Source organism: Fundulus heteroclitus, chromosome 9, assembly GCF_011125445.2.
Source record: "Fundulus heteroclitus isolate FHET01 chromosome 9, MU-UCD_Fhet_4.1, whole genome shotgun sequence".
NCBI lineage: Eukaryota > Metazoa > Chordata > Actinopteri > Cyprinodontiformes > Fundulidae > Fundulus > Fundulus heteroclitus.
Window position 1 is genome coordinate 13,247,817 of NC_046369.1, and position 19,321 is coordinate 13,267,137.

At 39.2% G+C, this 19,321-nt stretch overlaps 2 protein-coding genes across 3 annotated transcripts; both read left to right on the forward strand.

The window, feature by feature from the left end:
- Nucleotides 1-4,387: 4,387 nt before the first annotated feature.
- On the forward strand, nt 4,388-9,184 carry cluap1 (clusterin associated protein 1). 2 transcript variants are annotated; one of them, XM_021308536.2, is made up of 14 exons: nt 4,388-4,487; nt 4,956-4,983; nt 5,081-5,192; nt 5,378-5,462; nt 5,562-5,741; nt 6,042-6,137; nt 6,309-6,392; nt 6,479-6,612; nt 6,725-6,866; nt 7,183-7,255; nt 7,351-7,461; nt 8,048-8,097; nt 8,683-8,755; nt 8,886-9,010. In XM_021308536.2, the coding sequence occupies exons 2-13, from the start codon at nt 4,962-4,964 to the stop codon at nt 8,710-8,712; spliced, it is 1,119 nt and encodes a 372-aa protein (XP_021164211.2). In that variant the 5' UTR covers nt 4,388-4,487; nt 4,956-4,961; the 3' UTR covers nt 8,713-8,755; nt 8,886-9,010. The 2 variants fall into 2 exon arrangements, with proteins under 2 accessions (XP_021164211.2, XP_012737857.2); XM_012882403.3 differs by lacking the exon at nt 8,683-8,755 and having other exon boundaries at nt 8,886-9,184.
- A 2,660-nt stretch (nt 9,185-11,844) lies between these two features.
- ccdc124 (coiled-coil domain containing 124) lies at nt 11,845-16,448 on the forward strand. Its single transcript, XM_012882407.3, has 5 exons — nt 11,845-11,975; nt 14,533-14,710; nt 15,412-15,601; nt 15,675-15,780; nt 15,872-16,448. The coding sequence occupies exons 2-5, from the start codon at nt 14,552-14,554 to the stop codon at nt 16,074-16,076; spliced, it is 660 nt and encodes a 219-aa protein (XP_012737861.2). The 5' UTR covers nt 11,845-11,975; nt 14,533-14,551; the 3' UTR covers nt 16,077-16,448.
- The last annotated feature ends 2,873 nt before the right edge of the window (nt 16,449-19,321 follow it).

Here is a 19,321-nt window from a genome sequence, read left to right on the forward strand (position 1 = left end):
TTGCTGCTATCGTTTTTTAAAGTCACTTTTGGTGCATGATGCGAAGGGACATGTAAATCATTTCTGCAAAAAAAAAAAAAAAACGAGATCATACACTGACATCTGGTGATGACTGTTGAGAAAAACTGCTGCATCCATCATGGCTGCCACAGGAACACAATGAGCACACCTAGTACAAAGCCGATTCATTTCACACGGTGTTCATTTATTGCATTTTGTTTTTCTCTCTCCATATAATTCAAACATTCTGACTAAAACACAGTATCCCCAGACGCGCCTGCTCAACGGTCTTGGGGGGGGAAATGAACTAGCAGATGAGTCTTTAATGTTGTGAAGATTGTGCTTCCGTGCACGTTGGTCCTGGATCCTCCAACCACCTCCGTGCTGCTGCTGTTGCTGATCCGTCAGGCCGGGGGGGGGGATTTTTCACCACTCATCCGCGGCCCTGTTCGAGTCCTCTTCGGCTACGGCGCAGTCTAGGCGCTGCACGCCGGGGAGCGCCAGGTCCCTTTCGTTAAGTTTCTCCAGAAACGACGAGAGCAGTCGCTTGTTTAAATGGTCCGTCAGTGTCCTCTCTTCTTCCACGCGCTGCTTGGCCGCGTTCGTCCCCGGCTGCGCTCCTTCCGCCTCCGTGTCCACGCCGAGCTGCGGAGGCGCCGCGCGCTGCTGGTTCAAGGGCAAGCCGTTCGGCTGCTCACCTTGCCCGGGCTGCTGCTGCTGCTGCTGCTCCGCCCAGCTGCCGGCGTCCGCCCCGGATTCCGTCTCCATTTGTGATATCAAGCTGGTCTGCAGGGCGGCATTCTCCAGTTCTTTGAGTCGTTTGCTGTGAAGGCCGCAGGCGGGCGGTTCATTACCTGCCGGGGTGTTATTGTTGTGAGGGGGCTCACCAGTTTGCTCCATCATGCTCTGCGTCAGTTGAACAGCCCATAGTTCCAAGAGGACTGGTGGGAAGGCACACTGACAGGTGTCGCCGTCTTGTGGGTTGTGACGGTACTGCAGCTTCACCACACTGGGAAAAACTTACAAATAAATTTGGGTTTACAAGTTTTTCATTTAAAAATTCATAATTTTATATTTGGTAAAAAAAAAAAAAACTCCCTATATGGTACATTGTTTCCAACTACTTTGTGTTTTTTTGGGGGTTTTTTTTGTTATTATAACAAATATCTCATAATTTTGAATTATTTTTTTTTTTCAATTCAATACAATTCAGTTTTATTTATTTAGCGCCAATTCACTACACATGTCATCTCAAGGCACTTTAAGTCAAATTCAATCAAATCATACAGATTGGTCAACAAGTTTCCTTTCTAAGGAAGCCCAGTAGATCTTGACAAGCAGCATTCACTCCTCCAGAAAGAGGGTAGAGCCACGGTAGACAGTCGTCTGTATTGTCGATGGCTTTGCAGCAATCCCTCATACTGAGCATGCATGAAGCGACAGTGGAGAGGAAAACTCCCCTTTGACAGGAAGACACCTCCAGCAGAACCAGGCTCAGTGTGAACGGTCATCTGCACTAAACCGACTGTGGGTCACAGAAGACAGAGCACAGAACCACAGAACCACACATTGATCCAGGAATCCGTTCTGTTATATGGTAATTGCGGCTCAAAAAGCTATATCAAAATTATAAATATATCTAATTATTATGAAATTGCTTATTTTAGCTAAGCCAAAATTACACACCTTTTTTTAACACAGTGGCAGAAATGGGTTTCCACAACTTTCAAATTTAATGATATACACTCCTGATCAAAATCTTAAGACCAGTCAAAAATTTGCAAGAATTAGCATTTTGCAACACTGAATCTTAAGAAGGTTCTAAGTAGAGCTTCACAATGTTAAAAGGACAAATCAGTGCAAGAGACAAGAACATTTGAGCAGGGAATTGTCTGAAAACTGCATTTACACTCAAACATGATTTTTTCAGCTGATCAAAAGTTTAAGACCATAGTCTTTAAAAGCCAAAAGCTGTGCAAACATCTGGATTCCATGTCATTTTCTATGAAGTCTTTACACTGTCAAGACCTCCTGATGGCAAAAGCAAAAAAGCTCACTGACTTTGAACGTGGTAGGATTGTTGAGCTGCATAAGCAAGGCCTCTCACAACGTGCCATCGCTGCTGAGGTTGGACGCAGTAAGACAGTCATTTTGCATTTTTTAAATGATCCTGAGGGTTATGGAACAAAAAAGTCAAGTGGTAGACCCCAAAAAATTTCACCAGCTCTGTGCCGCAGGATCCGATTGGCTGTCCGTCAAGACACGGGACGATCCTCTACCCAAATTAAGGCCATTACTGGTGCTGACTGCAGCCCAATAACCATCAGACGGCATCTGCGAGAGAAGGGCTTCAGAAACAAAAAACGTCTTCAAAGGCCACGTCTTCTTCAACGCCACAGAATTGCCCGTTTGGACTTTGCAAGGATGCACCAAACATGGGACATTGAAAGGTGGAAGAAAGTTGTCTTCTCTGATGAGAAAAAATTTATGGTCCTTGATGGTCCTGATGGCTTCCAACGTTACTGGCATGACAGGGAGATCCCACCTGAGATGTTTTCTACACGGAACAGTGGTGGGGGCGCCATCATGATTTGGGGTGCGTTTTCCTTCAATGGAACAATGGAGCTTCAGGTTGTGCAGGAGCGTCAAACAGCAGCTGGCTATGTGGAGATGTTGCACCGGGCATCCCTCATGACTGAGGGCCCTCGTCTGTGTGGTAATGATTGGGTTTTTCAACAGGACAATGCTGCAGTTCACAATGCCCGCCTGACAAAGGAGTTCTTCCAAGAGAATAACATCACTCTTTTGGACCATCCTGCATGTTCCCCGGATCTAAACCCAATTGAGAACATTTGGGGATGGATGGCAAGGGAAGTTTACAAAAATGGACATCAGTTCCAGACAATGGATGCCCTTCGTGAAGCCATCTTCAACACTTGGAGCAACGTTCCCACTAGCCTCCTGGAAACACTGGCATCGAGCATGCCTAAACGATTGTTTGAAGTCATCAACAAGAATGGTGGAGCTACTCATTACTGAGTCCTTTTTTTTGACATTTTGATTTCTGTTTTGGGGGGTTTTCGTTTTTTTTTTAGCTATGGTCTTAAACTTTTGATCAGCTGAAAAAATCATGTTTGAGTGTAAATGCAGTTTTCAGACAATTCCCTGCTCAAATGTTCTTGTCTCTTGCACTGATTTGTCCTTTTAACATTGTGAAGCTCTACTTAGAACCTTCTTAAGATCCAATAGTGCAAAATGCAAATTCTTGCAATTTTTTGACTGGTCTTAAGATTTTGATCAGGAGTGTATGATGTGAACAATGTTTGTCTGTTACAGATTGCTCCTGTTTTTGCTTTTTTATCATGCTTAAGTACTTCAGATTGTCAAACAACTTTTTAATATCACACAAGTATAATAAGAGTAAACGTAAAAAAATATATGTTTTTAAATTACAAGTAAATTTATTAAGGAAGGAAAATATATCCTAACCTACCTAGCTCAATGTGAAAATAAAAAAACAACAACTTTTTTTAGATCATAAAAAGGAACACAACCACATTTTTGGCTCAGTTTTGCTGTCTGACACAAATAATTAAATCACTTAAATGGAACCCTACGTATGAACTAGGCAAAACACTTTTACTATGTACTCTATCTGCCTTTATCTTCCCATTTTTATCTTGATTGTTTTATTGACTCCAGCACCTTGGGAATTTCTGTAAATGTAAATTACATTATGAACAAAATATATTATCACCATCATATTAAAAGTACCTTAAAGTACCTTAAATACCCCAAAAAACTTAAAAAATAAATAAATTGAAATGTCTAATTTGTCTTTACATATTTACAGCCAGTTCCAGTATTTAGGAGTTTTATTTAAGATCTAACTAAAAGCTATGACAACATCAAGAGTATCTGCTTCAAACTCTATAAACCGTGAATGATTAAACAATTGTAAATGTTGTAACAAGTTAACCAGGGGACTTGTAATTCATTTCTTAAGGTATTTTGAATAACAGAATCTGATCAGTCATATCACATTATTTGTAATTTGTAGTAAACGTACTGAATCACGGTTGCCGATAAGAAAGCAGTGTTGAAGATCACACTTGTGAGTAAAATCGGGAGATGGGGAGATTTCGTGTAACCCTAAACCTTTAATCTTACCCATTAATGCAAACGCTGCAAAGTGTCGAAAGTGCTGTTGGTTGTATTGTTATTATGATATACATCTATTTTTCAAAATACCATTTTTTTACGTTTTTTTTTAATAAACTTTAAGATACACCTGTGTTAGTTTCTATTAAAAACAAACTTGTAAGTAGAATAAAAATATTTTAAATGTATTTTTGAAATCTCCCAACCGTTCTCTCTTTTCCCGTCCCTACAAGCATTTTTGACTGCTTTGACTTTCCGTAGCCAACATGTTACCATAGCGACCATCTATGGCGTAGACCACGGAAGCGTCTTTGTAACGGTCCCAGGTAATAAAACAATGAGCGTAAACAGGATACATTGAAAAAAAAAAATGCTAGCCAAGTTGTAAAAGATGTAAAATCCCAGAAGAACTCTACTTTGGCCTCTCAAAGCGACACAAGTCGTTAGCTTTTAGCTAACGTGGAGCTAATGTGTAGCCACACAGGCTTTGCTAGCACAAACTAGCGATCATTTACCCTTTCGCCTGCATAAATTAATCTGAAATGTTGCTTGTTATTAATAACGTTTTGCTGAACTATGAATATAAGGAAACAGTGGTTCGGATTATGATATGTGTTCTCTATACTGTAGCCTGTGACTGCATTGTGTTATTGTGTTGTTGTGTAAGAATTAAGCACATCGTGAGCATTGTATATTCCAAGGTTAAGTTCCTCGTATATGTATACATACATGGCAAATGAAGCTGATTTTGATTCTGATAAATTACTATAGCAGGTGTTCTTTCTTTCGTTTAGGTCAACATGTCCTTCAGAGACCTAAGAAGTAAGTGGAACCATGTATTATCTCTACCTTTTATCTAACAAGCATTACTTTTGCTGCAGTGGTTGGATTTTAATTGGGTTCGTTTGTGATTTGGCAGACTTCACAGAAATGATGAGGGCTTTGGGCTATCCTCGCTTGATATCTATGGAAAATTTCAGAACACCAAACTTCAACCTAGTTACAGAAATCCTTATCTGGCTTGTAAAGAGGTACGCTTGAGCTTTTTTAATTGAAATACTTCATGTCATAATCAAACACTACTGCCCAGAGGTCGTTCATAGCCTGCGTGGTATTTTCACTCCCCACTAAACAATCTCTCCTGATTCTGCTTCACCAACAAAAGGTTACCCTAAAACAGTCATTGGTCCTCATCTCCTTTTCTCTTTTTCTGTAGATATGAACCAAACATTGATATTCCCACTGATGTGGACACAGAGTCAGACAGAATATTCTTCATTAAGGCTGTGGCTCAGTTCATGGTGAAAACTGATTCCAACGTTTCACTTATAATATCCTTAGCTGTAGTAAACAAAGATTCTACTCAGTCTGTTTTAACAACTGTCTGACGTCCGTCGCAGGCGACCAAGGCTCACATCAAGCTAAACACCAAGCACCTCTACCTGGCCGACGGCTATGCAGTGAAAGAGATGCTGAAGATCACCTCGGTGCTGTACAATGCTATGAAAACCAAGCAGATGGCTACGGAGGATGTGCCGGAGGAAGAGAACAACAAGTTCAAGTTTGACCTCGGCTCTAGGGTGAGATTTTCATTCACACTTTGTTTTCTCTGTGTTTCATTAACTCACTTTTAAAAATGTCAGCTTCAAGGACTTTAAAGAGAAAAGATGTTAAAGACATGCACTCGGAAAGGAAAGAAATACTTTCATTTAACTTCACTTTTCCATTGTCATTAATTTTCCGTTTAATTACAGAACATTAAAATTAGTTTAGTTACCCATCCAATCATCCATCCTGAGGTAGTTACTGTCTTTAACTGGTTGGTTGAAATAGAAAGAGTCAAATGTGAGTTGATTGATCTCTCTATGTCTTTTCTGTAGGTTTCTGATCTTAAAGCAGCTCGTCAGCTGGCATCTGAAATCACAACCAAAGGAGCATCTCTGTTTGAGTTACTGGGAAAAGAAGCGGAGCTCAGGGTGAGGCATACACTGCTCTTTTTTTCACCATAGGGTGCTTTTGAAGTTAGCATAATGTTTAACGAAAGGAGTAATTTTGCAAAAAGAGGTGCACGAGGTTGATACAGTTTGAGACATGAGCGATCATTATGTGTTGTTGCATTTTTGTCTTCATTTTTATGGTGCTCACAGGAAATGAGAACCGCTGCCATTGCTCGACCTCTCGAGATCAATGAGACTGAAAAGGCACTGAGAGCTGCTATCAAGGACACCCTGGTCAGTTCTCTGAGAGATCGGAATTGCCGTGTCTCATCCATCGAATACGTTAAGCAGCGAAGGTGTTTCATTGCTTTTGTTACCAGGAAAGTGTGGAAAAGACCAAAGAGATGTTAAATAATGTTGTCTCAGACGAGAGCAGCCTGGACGCAAAGATAGAGAAGAAGAAACAGGACCTGGAGAGGCATCAGAAGAGGCTGCAGACATTGCAGAGTGTCAGGTCAGTTGTACGGTATTTTTCCGCTTTTTACGTATACTATTTCCGATTGGAACAAGTCTTTTAAACAAAGCTTGGGAAAGAAATCCTCAAATTGTGTTTTGGATTCTTTCAGGCCAACATTCATGGATGAATATGACAAGATAGAAGAAGAGCTGCAGAAACAATATGAAATCTTTGTAGAGAAGTTCAGAAACCTCAGCTTCCTGGAGTCCCAACTGGATGAGTACCACAGGCTGGAGCAGGAAAGGTTTGAGGTGTGTGGGTGTAATTAAAATGTTATGAAGCTTGGTCCGTCCAATTGATAACCCGTCTTTTTCAATATGTATAAAATGCTGGATTTGCACCTTTTTGCCTACACATTTGCCTGTTTTTCTCATAGATACCCAGGATGCTGCCTTGATCTGCAACTGGTGTTTTAACAATAGAAAGTTCTACATTACATGCTTGAGGCTTGTTTTTATCTGTACAGTACTCTGGCCTCTGTGTTTGTGTTAAAGGCTTTATAAATAAGGTTGGATCAGTTCAAACTTCTGGCCATGCATCTAAAGCGGTGTCTTGTGTACTCTTTAGGAGGCTGAAAACACTCTGAGAATAATGCAACACAAACTGAAGGAGGACGAGAAAGATCTGATGAAGAGCTCCTGTGAGATAAGCCAACACCAAAAACCTGAATCAGAGTTAAAAACACAACCTGTTTTCCCCTGTCTAAACCTTTTTTTTACCTGTTGTATTTGGCAGTGAAAGACTCTGACTCTGACTTGGATGTTCCAGAGGACGAAGGGTCAGACAGCGACCTTGAAGAATCTCGTCCATCTAAGCCACGGCCCACAAGAAACAGCCTCATGGCAGGTAAGCAGCTGGTCTGTAGCCACGTTGGCGACAAGAAAAACTCTTAATATGTTTAGACGTGGGATTGGTGTTAGAAAATGCACAGAAATAAAATCTCTGTATCCCATCATAACAAAATGTAGAAAGATTTCACATCTTGAGAGAGATTCTCCTTCCGGTACAGATTATTTTCATAAGCCAAACTTAAATATTTAAGTGATATTCATGTATATTATACAGAGCCAATTAAAATAGCTGCAGGTTGCCATCTGTTCAATGTTTTCAGTAAACTCATTCTGTCCTAAAAGTTCTTAGACTTAGACAACTTTATTGTCATTTTGTATGTACAGAGTGCATACAGAATGAAATTCCGTTGCATACAGCTTACGACACTGTAATAGGATTTCAGGTGGAATAAGGCAACATTACAATATAAAGTGCAGCAGTGATCAGATGTAACTGTGCAGGAGAAAAACAGTGTGCAAGAACAGTGTGCATAGACAGTTCAACCATTGTTTATGTGCAAAAACAATGGTGCATAAAGGCATTTGTATGCAAAAGTATCGTATAAGTATCATGAGTGCTTGTTCTTTTTTCTTCTACCAAGGGAGAGGCGCACGCTTCATTGGAAACATGCAGGGCGGTGACAGCGATGAGGTTAGTGACGTTCTTACCATCACGCTTTTTTTTGCTGCCACCGGGCTCTGTAAGCGGTGTTCACTGGGAAATATTTTCTCGTTAACCTCCAGCTGTCATTTGAAGGCTGTCCTGTTATCAGGAACTAGCTTTAGCACTTTCTTTGGTTTCAGCTCATCTCTTCGTTCCCTGTTTTCACCACTCTGTCTTCTTTTACAATTTTCTTGTCATTGTTGCTTGGATTTGACAAGGGTTTTTTAGCAGTCTCCAGAAGGTCAGTCCCTCAGCCTAAAAAACAGCGGAAAGGAAAGGTTTGTGCAGGAAAAGGTTCTTGTTTAGTCTTATCTCCTCCTTTATGTATTAGAAGGAAAAATCCATTCTCAAATTTCCTATTTCAGTCCAAGGAGTGTACCCTAATGTGTTTGGCGTGGTGGTTAAATACAGTTTATGGAAAATGGCTTATATTGTTTTTAGGAAATGGTGCTGATGTTTTGAAAAGTGTTATTGCCTGGGGAAAGGATGGATTTTTCCTTCAGATGTTACAGATGCGATGCTTTCATCGCTAAATAGATACAGTTCAATATTAGAGCGTCTTCTCTGATTTAGGAGCAAACCTGGCCGAGGTTCCGTGTTTAGTTCGATTGAAAACATGGCCGTGTCCTGTGTGGCTCCCCAGTTTGTGAGTGTGTCGTAAATAATTACCCTGGAAAATGTAGTTTGACAGGTTTTATCATCCGACTGTCCTCTCAGAGACAGACTTCAGCCTTTTACTAACTGATGTGGTTGTTGCTGTTTGCCTCCTGTTTCAGACTGACAGTGAGATTGATGCTGATGAGGATGATGAGGAAGACGAGGACGGTGAGGAAGAGGAGAGCAGGGACTTGGAGGATGACAGCTTAGAGCTCCCGTTGTCGAGGAGTAATCGTCCTTCTAGGGGAGGCGTGAGACCACCTCTGCTGGAAGAAAGTGACGAGGACTTTTGAGTTAGGAACGTAATCATGTGCTGCAACACTTTTGTATCCTAGCTGAATTTACACAATTTTATTACTTCCTGATACTTCCTTGATATTTATATAAACTACTAATAAAACTGGAATATCTATTTGAATTTTTGTCTGTTCTTTCTCAGATGTGACATGTTTGTAAATCATTTATTATTTATACAGTAATTTGATCATGTTTTCACATTTTAAATATGTACTCTAGATTTTATAACAAACTATTAATTTACATATTGCCATTTGACAATGAAAACAAAGCAAAAAATGTTTTATGACACCCAGCAATCTTTGTGCAATGATCCATCTAAAATAACAGCTTTCCGTGTTCTTAAATAGGTGAATGTAGCTTGTTTAACTTCATAAAGGGACTGGTGCAATACACTAAATTGATGGAATCATGACAGAATTACATCATATTGGAGCAACATCTCCTGAGTCTTTCAAATGGAGAATGATTCTACCCAGTTTATTAGCATTTGGTTTGAATAATGTACTATTGTTGTAGATGTTCTGAGGCGTCACTTATCGGTAATAATACTATAAAAAAAACATGTAACAAATTGGTTAATGGTGTGGCTCTGTCAAACCTGTTTTTGAGATGTCCATTCTTGACCAATAATTATTTATCTAAATTATAATTGTGTGCTATTGCGTCTTATTTTCTATGCAAATGTACTATTAGGTACTATTACTCTAATACTAATTGGATGCAGTTTGTAAACTAGTTGGTTAAGTTCTGAACCACATGCTATTTCAGATATATTTCTTTGTTAATTAGTTGTTTATTAGCAGAATTGCAGTTTGACAATAAATACCATGTTAAATGCATCTAGTTTATTCTAAACATTTGCATAATGACTGAGTCACTAACAGCTCTCAGCCTGTTAATTAAGCCAGCGAATCAATTTTGGCAGGTCTGTGTACTCTTCAATGCTGTGGTTTATTTAAATATTATAATTTAGTTTCTTAAAGCTTACTGGGTTTATGACTAAGATATTTTACTGGGAATTCTACATTGTGTTACTTTCTTATTTGCTTCTGTTTTACTTATTTTTTTCTGTATTTATTTTCTTAATCAAATTACTTACAAAGTGGCTTAAGGACAACAGAAATATTGTTTCAGAGTGATGGTAACAAAACTCAAATCTCAGTCCCAAAGAAAAACCAGGACCAGAGCTGAAAAGGTTTGCAAGAGCAAGATGGACTACAAACCTGCCTTAGTTTCACCTGATCCTTCAGGAAAAATGGGCAAAATTCAAGCAATAAATTGTGAGTCGCTTGAAGGACATGAAACATGTTTGACCAGAGTCATAAGTTTAAAATGAAGTTCTGCCAAATATTAAGGAACTGTATGGAAACATTTTTTTTCCTTCTTTTTTTTATATTTATCCTTTTGGACCTTTGTTACTTTTTAGTCAGATCAGTCATTGAGCCTGATCTTACTTTGCAAATCTGAGGTTTAGAAACATGCAGCACAACAAGCACAAATAGAGCAGTTATCGAAAGAGCTGTCAGAAGGTCGCTTGGGACATCCGCTTGTGACATCTTTGCATGACTGGTCCAGAGTTCATTATGTATTGATAATCGGAGACAAAGAAGCTGCAGACCTAAGCAACTATCTAGAGCAGTTAAACGGAGTAAAATTCAGCAAAGATTTAACGCAACACTTTACAATGATCCATCTTTAGGAGTCCTTCAGAGAAAATGTATATCTCTTATTCAGGTAAAACAGCATGGTGTTAAGCATTATTTTGCAGTTGAAACAAGAAACAGGGAAAAAACAAAACATTGTCTTTGCGACAGTGAGTGAGGAACAAAATACCTAAACATAACATTTGAAGGTGTTTCAGTTGTTATCAGCTTGAATCATTCAAGTCTGGCAACCAGAATAAAGACATGAGGAGTACCTAAATAACTTTATCTCCTGGCATGTATAATCAGTGATATGAAAGGTAGATAGATTGTTGTATCTTCTTTTTGGCTCATCAAAGTTGACATGAAATATGATAATGACCAAGTTACCTAAAGACAGGAATAAAATCCAAAAGCATATAAAACTGATAAAAACGTATAACATATATAAACAAATTGACCATTCATCCATCATTCCATGATCATAAACAGTGAAATTCATCTTTTTCTGAACAAGAATTTTAACTTAGAACTTAGAACTTAGAAAAAAACAAATATTACACAATAGAACATTTGCAAAGTAAACAAAATTACAATGGCAACAACGAAAGAATAAAGGTAATGGTATTAATTAAGAATTCTGTCAAAAGCATACAAAATAATCACATAAGCAAAGATAAATTGTTGCTTGACTGTCCCCACTTTTTTTGCCTTTGCAATGTAATATAAATTGTATACTATTTATATGTTGATATAAGATTGAAGGATATGGTATTGAGTTTGTGTTGAAAAACGTTATACAAGGGAATATAATACTTATGAACAAATTATCAACAAATATGTCAGAATCTTTAAGATAACTTTGTTCCATAATAGACAAGGTATGAGGTTTTTTTTAATTAGTGACTATTTTCATAGGAAAAAAATAGTGTAACAGCAACCTCAAAATAAATGTAATAAGTCTTCTCAATATATTTGCCAAAGGTGGACAAGGGTCTAATTCCAACTGTGAACAGTGGATTTTAAGAAGAGTTTCTCTTATCTTGTTAAGTATTTTTAGGAAGCAACCATATAAACCATGTAACATCGAAAAAACAACAACATTTGACCAGAAAAAGACACAAGAAAGTAAGACGGTCATTATTTTGAATGCGCCTGTGACGTCATCACTGTGCGCGCTGCTGCGCTGGGAGGGAGGAGGTGGCGGATGCCTCTTCGAAACAGAGCGCTGTCGTTTACCTAGGACTTGGTTTTCCTCTCACACTGGTATGGAAATGAATTGAAATTGAACAACTGGGTGCTGCTTTGACCTTTCGTTTAGTTACATGTTAGTGGAGTCGCTCAGGGAGCGGTGAGCTCCTGAAAACGTAAACACGCCTGTTTTATCACGGTAGCAGCAGCTAGCTAATGCTAAGTAGCGCCCCCCGACAAACACAATGCTGACATTTCTCTCAGAATATTCGAGCTTTATAATTGGAGGCTTTTTTTTTACCCCGCTGTTCGTTTATCGCTCTGCTTGTCAAGCGAGCTTTACAAACGATTCATGGTTGAAATATCAGAAATAATTCGTGTCAGATTATTTCCACGTTATTTTTGGTCTTGTTTGTGGGGGGCACTTTATTTTATTTTTTTTAATACAGAGATTGAGTTAGCTTTCCTGCTTTAATCCATCCTAAGATTTATTTTTTTTAGAAGTCGTGGCACAAAAGCTCATATGGAGGTTGTGTCCAGTTATCCTCCATTAGATGAGGTTGACAGCCAGCTCTGTTAACGCTGGAATGTGTTATCATTGTTCCGTCAGGAGTTGCATCACTCACCAATGGTTGTTTTGCAAAAGACTTTATCCACCCATTTACTACATGTAGATTTATTTATTTTTGGTCATTTTCAAATATGAAAAAAATGTAACAATGTCACAGACTGGAATTTAATAGTATTAATTTTAACGTGTGTGATTAGTAAATAATGTTAGCTGTTCTGCGCTAAATGGCTAAATGTAACCCATCCAAATAATTGAATAAGAAAAGAGAAGATTCCCTTTGTTGTACAGCAATGGGGAAATTCGGGTGTGACGGTGGCAAAATAGACAGACAGTTACACACAACGAAAAAAGAGAAGGACAAACCAGTCTGATTTAAAGTTGGTTCTAAAGAAAACCAAGAGTATTAGATAAGAGTAAATATTGAACAATGGAAAAATAGACAAACTTCAGCCTATTTACATAACGCACAACGACAGACAATAGAATAGAGGGGTTTGAATCATTTCAATGGCCTCAGGTGTATAAAATTTGGCACCTATATCCCAGCTGCTTTTATAAACATTTTTGAAAGAATGGGACTCTGGCGTGGTCCTGTGATAAAATGCCACCTGTCCCATAACTCTTAAAGAGCAAATTTCTCTACAGCATGTTCAACAGTCAGCTGGTAGTGGTGTTATAACAAAGTAGTAGTAATTGATGTCTCCAGCAACGCAGCCACAAAGAGAGCTGAAAATCACAGAGCTTGTCCAGCAGACGGCAAGCCCCGTAGTTGGCAGAGGTTGCTGCAGACCTCCCAACGTTTTGTTTCCTCTATATTAGCTCAAGAACGCTGGTTGAAGAGCTTCATGAAATAGGTCTTCATGACCAAACAGCTACATTCAAGCCTTGCATCCTTAAGTGCAATACAAGGTGTTGGATCAAGTGGTGTAAGCCCCGCTGCTGTTTGGCTCCAGAGCAGTGGAGATGTGTTGTCTGCAGTGATAAATCCTGCCTCTGCCTTGGCAATCTAGTGGAGAAGTCTGGATTTAACTGTTGCCAGTAGAATAGCTCTTTGCTGACTGAGCCGAGTCAAGGGAAACGTTTTGCCTTGGAATCTGTAGGAACAGCTCAGGAAATGGCCTCTTCCTGTTCCACCGTTACTGCACACCAACGCGCAAAACAAGGTCTGTGAAGACATGGATGAGTGTGTTGGGTGTGAAAGAACTTGACTTGTCTGCTCAGCGTTCTGACCTCTGCTTGATAAAAATTCCTGTTAGGATAAATAAGAATAGAGACTGAAAGCCAGACCTGCCGAGCTCAGTGTCTGACCTCACAAATCCTTTTCTGGAAGAATGATCTAAAGATCCCCATAAACACACTCCTAAACCTTGCAGCAAGCCTTTCCAGAAGAGTTAAAGCTGTTACAGCTGCAGAGGGTGCGCAGACATTATATCAAAGCCTACACGTTATGAATGCAAAGCTTTTGAAAGTATGGATGCGTCTGAAGGCAGACAAGTGAATATTTTCAGCGGTACATTGTATATAAATAAAACTGCCTACATCTCTCTGCAGTTAGGATAACTGAGATCATTTTAGTCTGCCTAGTTTTCCTGAAATTACTTCAAGTGTAACAACATTGCAAAAGGGAACTAAAAGTAAGTAAAATTTTCTTGAAATTAGTATATTTTTCCCGGATTTAGGCAGCGAAATAAGACTATTTGCCAATGGAAAAAGTATTTTTAAAGTAAGATAATTAGATATCCTTCACTTGAAATAAGATGATAGACATGAATTGTTCTTATTTTAAGTGCAAAAATCTCATTCCATTGGCAAATAGTCTTAGTTACCTGCTCAAATCAAGGAAAAAGACACTAATTTCAAGAAATTTTTATCTACTTTTAGTTCCTTTTTTTTGCAATGAACAAAGTGCAGATAATCACAAACGCTACGTGTACAATCTTGGCTTTTTAATCTAAGTACCATCCATAAGGAAAGATCACTTTAAGTTGTGTAATTTAATGAAAACCCACTCCACCTGTCTGAAAAGTCTCATTACTCTACCTCCTCCCTTATCTTGTTCAGCTAAAAAGCAGCTGTCGGGATGCCAAAGAAGTTCCAGGGTGAGAACTCCAAGGCGGTCACTGCCAGAGCCCGCAAGGCTGAAGCCAAGGCAGTGGCCGATGCCCAGAAGAAGAAGGCAGAAGAGGACGCCCTCTGGCAAGAAACAGACAAACATGTACTGAAAAAAGGGCAGAGAAAGGTGAGCAGAGGCGACAAACCACAATTTACGCGCATCTCATAACATGCTAAAACAGACATTAGCCCCTAACTTTGATTCATTTAAAAAAAAGCTGTCATGTTGTATTTGTAGCAACTTTTCAACTTTCCCATTCCTTCATGCCTGCTTTCCCCCCTTCTTAATTTTGAAAATGTAAAATAACACATGCAGAAAAAGATTACTAGCATTGCCTTGCCAGAGTATTCATACCCAGTGAATCTTGCTACATTTTGTCACATTTAAGCCACAGACATTGGTGTTGATGCAGATTTTAAGCAATGGACGATGCAAAGTGTTAAAAAACTGTGACGGGGAAGAAGAGAGACATTTTTTAAAGACATTTATAAAAGAAATAAAATCAGAAAACCAAGGCATGCTTTGGTCTGCCCTGTTTTCTACGATAAACCCCAACCAGTTGCCTTCAGAAGTCACCGCTTAAGTCGTAAGGAACTATAAACCCAGCTGCTCGGTGAAGGCCTCAGAGCTTTGTTAGAAATCATCGGTGAACAAGTTTCTCGCCAGACAGGTTAGAGATAAAGGTGTGGAGAAATAAGATTAGGTTCTAAAGCTTTGAACCTCTCAACGAGCACCATCACCAAAATTCAGCTAAATCGTTCAGGTTAGGGGAGAATTATTCAGAGAAGCAGCCAAGAGGTGCTTGGTAACGCTTTCTGTTGCTCCAGGATGACAAGGAGAAGAAGCGGTTGGAGCTTCTCGAGAGGAAAAAGGAAAACCAGCGGCTCCTTGATGAGGAGATGGCCAGGATAAAAGGAAAAGCTCAGAAGGAGGCGGGATCTGGTGGAAAAGTGACCCGTGCCGAAATTCAGGAGATGCTTCAAAATGAGCAGCAACAGCTGGAGACCAAGCCAAAAGGTAACGTTTGGTCTGGAGACGCTGAACCACGCATGTCTGTTAAAATAAGATGAAAACGCTTTCTTCCGTACAGAGAAAAGCCACCTGGAGACGCCTCTGGAGGAGAATATTAACAGAGTCATAGCTGAAGAAGGAGCTGAGGAAGCCCGGACAATAGAAGACGCCATTGCTGTGCTCAGGTACCAGACCTGTGGCGTTAACATTGCTGCCTTCATTACAGAGGGTGTTGGGTATTTGTCATTGTCCACTCTTGTTTTTTCTGTGTGCCAGCACGGGGCCGGAGGACCTGGACCGTCATCCGGAGCGCAGGATGAAAGCAGCGTTTACTGCCTTTGAGGAAGCAAACATGCCCCGGCTAAAAATGGAGAACCCCAACATGAGGCTGTCGCAGTTAAAGCAGCAGCTGAAAAAGGAGTGGGCTAAATCCCCCGAGAACCCTCTGAACCAACGTTTTTCCTCCTACAACTCAAAGTGAATTTGTTTTTCCTTTTTTTTTTCACAATGTCGCTTACAATCACTGCTTAGGCAATTTAGAGACTTTGATTGGAAAACTAATAATTCGACTTAACAAAAACCAGTGTCGCTGAGGAGAGCTTCATCAGCAAGCACCCAGTAACATCTTCTCCTGTGCCAGAGGACTTGACTCTCCTTGTTTCATTTAGTAGTAAGGAAAAACTGATTTTCTTCCTCCAAAATAACAAGTGTTTATCATGTTTGTGCACATGGCCTCCAATGAGGCAACTCAGCATCTCATGAATTAAAGTACTTTTTTTTTTTAGTCCTTCTGGGAAGGAGGGAAGCCAGATATTTGGGAATAACTTATTAAAGTTCACGGCTGAATCATCAACAGTTTGTGGTCTTTTAATCTGTGCAAGGGAAATGGTGCAAGTTGGGTCATATTTGTTTTCAAGATGGAGGACGAGTGCGATTCTATGTCCAGGTCACATCATGTACACCCACCAAAGCCTTTTGAGAATATATTAGGTAATTTATTTTATTTTTATTTATTTTTTGGGGGGTGGGGGGGGGGGGCGATTTAACATTAATTTGTCAAGCAGTTAGTTTTTTTCTTAATTTTTACAGAAACATAGTTGACCCACCCAAAAATTAGAGAATGCAAGTGAAGTATTGCTGTGATAACACAGTGAAACGCTTCACAAGGTAAATATGAAGGTAAAGGATGTCGTGACTCAGTTCAGTTGCAGGCTGTTTTATAATTTTAGTTGCAGCTTCAGCAAAAATATTCTCCGTTCTCCAATCTGCTTCTAAACTCATCTGCTCGCCTGGTTCAAGCGTCATTTTGGGAGTGGCCAGCGTTTGGAGATACTAATCAGTTTGATTAAAATAACAAAACTAAAATCGTAAACTGAATTCTCCAATGAAGCACCTGTATAGAGGAGTAAAAGTAGTTGAGTAGTGGTCTTAGTTGGGGTCTCCAGTCAGAAATCAATGACGAAAAACGGGAAATTGCTTTAATTAAAGGGCGCTAAGTTGGAAAAACTGTTTTGACAAATGCATTTATCTATTTAGTGAAAAATTGATTAGCCTTTTGTTTTTTTCACCTGTTTAATAAAGGTTCAATAAAGATGATATTACTATTATTACTGTTTGAATATGTCAGATGGCCTGATAATACAACTTATCAAAAAATAGTAATATCATCTTTATTGTTATTGAAACATTACAACGAAATTTGTTCTCTGCTTTTAACCCATCACCTTTGGGGAGCAGTGGGCTGCCATGTGCGGCGCACAGGGGTTAAGGGTCTTGCTCAGGGACCCAGAGTGCAGGTGCTGGGGATTGAACCGGGTACTAGCATCCTTATTTGAGTGCAAGCGCACTGCTCTAACCACTAGGCCAACACTCCCCCTACACCGAGACGCAGCGCGGTAGGCAATTTGGGGTTAAGTGCCTTGCCCAGGGGCACATCGACATGTGGCAAGGGGAAGCTGTAATTGAACCCACAACCTTCTGATTGCCAGACGACTACTCAACCCATCCACTGGGTTGAGTAGTCAACCCAGTTGATGGGTTACTCAACCCATCACGCCACAGTCGCCCCCCGTAGAAAAAAAGCTATCGTTGCTTTAGCTTCACTTGGGTTAAGAATGTTAAGAGTAATCCAGTATTTCCAGTCAGAAAGTCCAGTCAGGTATCCAGAGGGCAAAGATCTGGAATCAGTAAAAATGTAACCTGCTTTAAGATCAAACCAAATAACGTGTGCTAAGAACAGAACTAGACCAACAATGAACCTTTATGGGACTCCACATGCATGAGACCCTGGAGATTATTGTGGTGAGGGTCCAGTATGTGATGTAGGATATAAACCATTGTGGAGCAATCTCAGCCTAGTTATGAGATGAGACTGCTGTGGTCCTCCATATCAAAGGCTTTAATTAACAGATGATTTAAAACCTTTAATGGCGTTGACTCTCTTGCTAGTGTAGAAAAGCATTTTTAAATGTAAGAAATAATCTTAAACCCTTACCACAGTAGTTAATGTTTTTAGCTAAAAGTTTCCTTTCTGTTCTGCTATTCGCTCTTTTAGTCAGTTACAAAATGTATTATGTTAAGTAATTAAATGTGATTGTGTGTGGAACACTTTAAATGGCTAAGAAAATCTGGTTAAAGTCTAAAATTAAACAAATCCAGTACAAGGTTCCTACACATTTTTCTCCATAAAGTTACTTTACCAGACTGAAATTTCTAGAATTTTTTCTTAATAAAAAATCTGGACATTTGAGTGACATATTCATTTCAAACATGTATGAATATTGGTAGAGTTTTGGTGTCTGTAGGTTCAATAAATAGTAAAACAGCCTGATGCAGAAATCAGCTTTCCATATTTGGACTATTTTTAAAAAACTTAGACCAGCTCTGTTTAAAAATCTGTGACTCTGTCAGGTAAGTAATGGAAGTAATGGAATATCCCCGATTAAATACAGATTACTTAAAGCACAGCTTGTGAACTTTGACAGCTTCATTTTGTTTTTAAAAATTCGTACAAACATTTGTAGAAATGGGTCTTCTATATGAGTTTCAAGTTGTCTTGAGACCAAACAGGTAGTGGAATGGTGTGCTTTGAGTGAAAAATGAAAAGACCACTAGGTAAAATACTCCATTTAATCCATGATGTCAAAAATAAAACTTATTGCCTATTCACCAACATAAAACCACTACATTTATTCCTTATCATATTGTGTCCTTAAGAAAACAAATGAAAGAAAAAAGTCTGAGAAATAAAACATTTTTTCCACACTGTTTCCTTTTTCCATACTTCTTCAAACCTGAAAATCATCATATTATGGGTCAAATTACTGAAGCACGGCTGCTTTTGACAAAGGTTTTTATCTAAGACACTGAGCTGCTGAAACATCAAGACGCAGACTTTAAATGTTTACGTAAATGCAACAGGGAACACAGCCTGGGAACAAACATTTTCAACATCCAAGTTTCATTTTGGAAACAAGATTTATCTACATGTTCTACATATACATCAGGCATAACCCCTATATTGGTCAAAACATTGCAGAAATACAATTGTAAAGGATTTCTAAATCTAAGAAAAAAAACATGTTTCTGGAACTGATAAAGCTGCTTCTATCTCACATAAACATTCAAAACAACAAAGATTTGGGCGGATAGCCGCCACCTGGGTGTATTTTAGTTCCTTCCCTAATGAAAATACTGGAGAATTAAAACGTACCTCATTATACACTG

What these genes read in the sequence shown, in the direction of transcription:
- ccdc124 (XM_012882407.3), top strand. Translation starts at nt 14,552, where the DNA reads ATGCCAAAGAAGTTCCAGGGTGAGAACTCCAAGGCGGTCACTGCCAGA. An exon ending in TGAAAAAAGGGCAGAGAAAG is followed by an intron (nt 14,711 to 15,411) that starts GTGAGCAGAGGC and finishes CTGTTGCTCCAG; the next exon opens with GATGACAAGGAGAAGAAGCG. An exon ending in GACGCCATTGCTGTGCTCAG is followed by an intron (nt 15,781 to 15,871) that starts GTACCAGACCTG and finishes TCTGTGTGCCAG; the next exon opens with CACGGGGCCGGAGGACCTGG.
- cluap1 (XM_012882403.3), top strand. Translation starts at nt 4,962, where the DNA reads ATGTCCTTCAGAGACCTAAGAA. An exon ending in AGTTTGACCTCGGCTCTAGG is followed by an intron (nt 5,742 to 6,041) that starts GTGAGATTTTCA and finishes TCTTTTCTGTAG; the next exon opens with GTTTCTGATCTTAAAGCAGC. An exon ending in AAGAAACAGCCTCATGGCAG is followed by an intron (nt 7,462 to 8,047) that starts GTAAGCAGCTGG and finishes TCTTCTACCAAG; the next exon opens with GGAGAGGCGCACGCTTCATT.